Raw genomic sequence first — 2,705 nt, 5'->3', positions numbered from 1 at the left:
TAAAAATATAATTGTTATAGTAAAATGAAATTATTGTATATTTTTCATTTCACAATTTATAGGAATGAAGTCTTAATGATTCTTGAGGAAGAAAAATCAAGAAGCCCTCGGGAAATAAATGATGCTATAGCACATTATAAATTAATTTACAATTTAGTTTTTTTTTAATTGTTTTGGTTATGACTTGTTTAAACTTCTTACTTCTTAATATTTTTAAGATATGATATGGTTATTTTTATTTAGAGCATTAATACTATATAGTAATGGTTTACTTAATTATTAATGCTATTCATTTTTAATGTGGTTATTTATATATTTTATATATAAATAAATTGAGAAGTGGAGTTGGTTCGGGAAACGCATTTCCCATGTGGGGATTCCAGATGCCTACCCCGCTTAAATGATTTGGGGAACAAATTCAAGCGTGCCGATGATGTCGTCGGACGCGCCACCGCTAGCTACAGTTTTCGATCATCAGCCACCATCGTACTGGCGGTCCGGCAACTGAGTGTTTCCAAATCTTTTTTCAATTCAGTAAAACTAATTTATTTAAATTAAATCAATCAATCTTTCTAATATAATATGATATTATAATAAAAAATATTATATGTGGGTACTTTTGTCATGTTACGTTGCAAAATCAACTTAAATTCTTTTGAGTATTTTAAATGAAATTCAAATTATTCAGTTTCAAAAGTTATTTACCAAACATTTTTTATGCCATAACTTAAGAACTAATCAAAAAAAATTTAAGCTATAACAATCTGAAACACATATTTAATTTAACTAATTATTGTACGTTAATATAACGCATACATTATTACAAAATAATGGCAACCAAACCATCAACTTTAAAATTACACGACAAATAAATAATAAGTTCAATACAAACCTTAAAATAATCAAGCAACTTGCTTGATAGAAGTCATGGCTTGTATCATAGTTAGCAATAGAAGTAACCCTGCTGCAACAGTTGCCGTGCCTTTCCAAAGATTGCTGAAATACACCCTATTTAAGGTGGCCTTGGTATGGTTCAAGGGATTGTTATAGTGTGCTTTTAGTTCCTCGCAGAGGTCGTAGTAACAAGAACCAACGAAACCAGTTTGAGAGCAAAGTTTGTTGAACATATTCGTTATTGAAGCATTGTCGCCCAAAGAATTGATAATAATCCCCCCTTCAATGAGCAAATCCACATCTTTTCCGGTATCGATAAGTTGATCAATTAGATCAACATAACTGCAAACCCCAGTATCCCACGGATAGTGATACTGCTCAAAAGCCATCACATTTCTAAGGATAGTTTCTGTGCGATAGTCTACTTCCAGACATGGTATTTGCAACTCGTGTATTTTGAAGCATGGAATTCTTTGGTGTCGCCTTTCAAATCTTATGTCACGTAAACATTCTCTTTTGATACCCTTAAATTTTACTCCTGAGTCCTGACTCGTACAATTTCGCTGCACAAGGTAAATTTGCAATACTCTTTCCATTTGGCTCGACTTTTGAGTAGTTTTTCAATAGAGCGATCCTTATCAAATCAGTGAAATGAACAAGTGCAGTGCATCGAGGTATGCCGTTAAACATCTCATGGTCGAAGTAGTTGCAAGAAAGCTCCATGAAGGTAGGATGATGAGGGCTAACATAAGCTAGCCTATATAATTCCTCAAGGATGAAGTATGGAAGTTGATTTTCAAGTTCTAGCAACTCAATGCGTAAAACGGAATCTAATGATGGATTATATATCAAATAATCACTTGCATAAAAACTATAATTGAAATACCTCCAGAATAGCTCAATGATAAAGATAGTATCATATAGAATTATGCCTACGAACTCAGTACTTCCAAGATCAGATGCCTTTGCGTAACAATTACGAATTTGTTGTTCATTGTTTTTAATGAAGGTTAACATTTGCTCCCATCTCTCCAAATTTATTCGTTGAAGAACACTTTCCATATATCTTGTTTTATGTTTCTCCATGTTAACTAGTTCTTCCTTCCCCTGGTGAAGAGGGCCTATTGAAATCAGTTGAGGAGTGTAGGCATCTTCATTTACTTTGCGGAGACTTCTATGTACCCAGTAAATACAATAGTCAGGAAAGGGCTCTAAATTATGGTCAGTAATGTTTATTACCAACTGCCTATGCTCCTCATCTTTAATGGAAGCACCCATCATCTCCAACTTCATTGTCCTAATATCCAGCAAACAAAACTCACAACAATCAACCCTAGAAAGAAACTCATTTTAATTTCTTGCATGTAGTGATTTACCTGCTTCAAAATAATTTTATTCCAATGTCAGCAACACATCGAAATAGGTTAAATTATATAAAGCGATGTATCACTGTATTTGAATTAGTTAAAAGTATCTAATACAATGCGGCAACAAGTTGGGGTTTTTTTTCCCCTCTACCGTGACACAACTTTGGCATCAAAGCTGGTTAAGAACACAACGCCAACATTGGGCCGTGATAGAGAACTTTGGCATCAAAGCTGGTTAACAACACAACGCCAACAGTGGGCCGTGATAGAGGAAGCCAATTTTTCTAAACTATTTATCTAAAATTGTATGTGACAATGATTTATGTTTTAAAGTTATTATCATATGTTTTAATTTACGGGTACATAATAACTCATTAACATGAATATTTTTTTTTATTAAAGTCAAACTATTTATAGGTTCTCAAACATATTTAGAGCTTCTTG

General features: G+C 33.2%; 1 protein-coding gene across 1 annotated transcript; it reads right to left on the bottom strand.

Moving 5' to 3' along the window:
- Positions 1 to 902: 902 nt before the first annotated feature.
- Positions 903 to 2,187, bottom strand: LOC116127865 (UPF0481 protein At3g47200-like). The gene is made up of 2 exons (XM_031413529.1): positions 1,552 to 2,187; positions 903 to 1,439 (listed from the first exon to the last, which is right to left on the bottom strand). The coding sequence occupies exons 1-2, from the start codon at positions 2,185 to 2,187 to the stop codon at positions 903 to 905; spliced, it is 1,173 nt and encodes a 390-aa protein (XP_031269389.1).
- Between the last annotated feature and the right edge of the window lie 518 nt (positions 2,188 to 2,705).

Source organism: Pistacia vera, unplaced genomic scaffold (assembly GCF_008641045.1).
Source record: "Pistacia vera cultivar Batoury unplaced genomic scaffold, PisVer_v2 Contig196, whole genome shotgun sequence".
NCBI lineage: Eukaryota > Viridiplantae > Streptophyta > Magnoliopsida > Sapindales > Anacardiaceae > Pistacia > Pistacia vera.
This window is presented reverse-complemented; position numbering and strand designations above follow the sequence as displayed.

What these genes read in the sequence shown, in the direction of transcription:
- LOC116127865 (XM_031413529.1), bottom strand. Translation starts at nt 2,187, where the DNA reads ATGAAGTTGGAGATGATGGGTGCTTCCATTAAAGATGAGGAGCATAGG. An exon ending in TACCTCGATGCACTGCACTT is followed by an intron (nt 1,440 to 1,551) that starts GTTCATTTCACT and finishes TGTACGAGTCAG; the next exon opens with GACTCAGGAGTAAAATTTAA.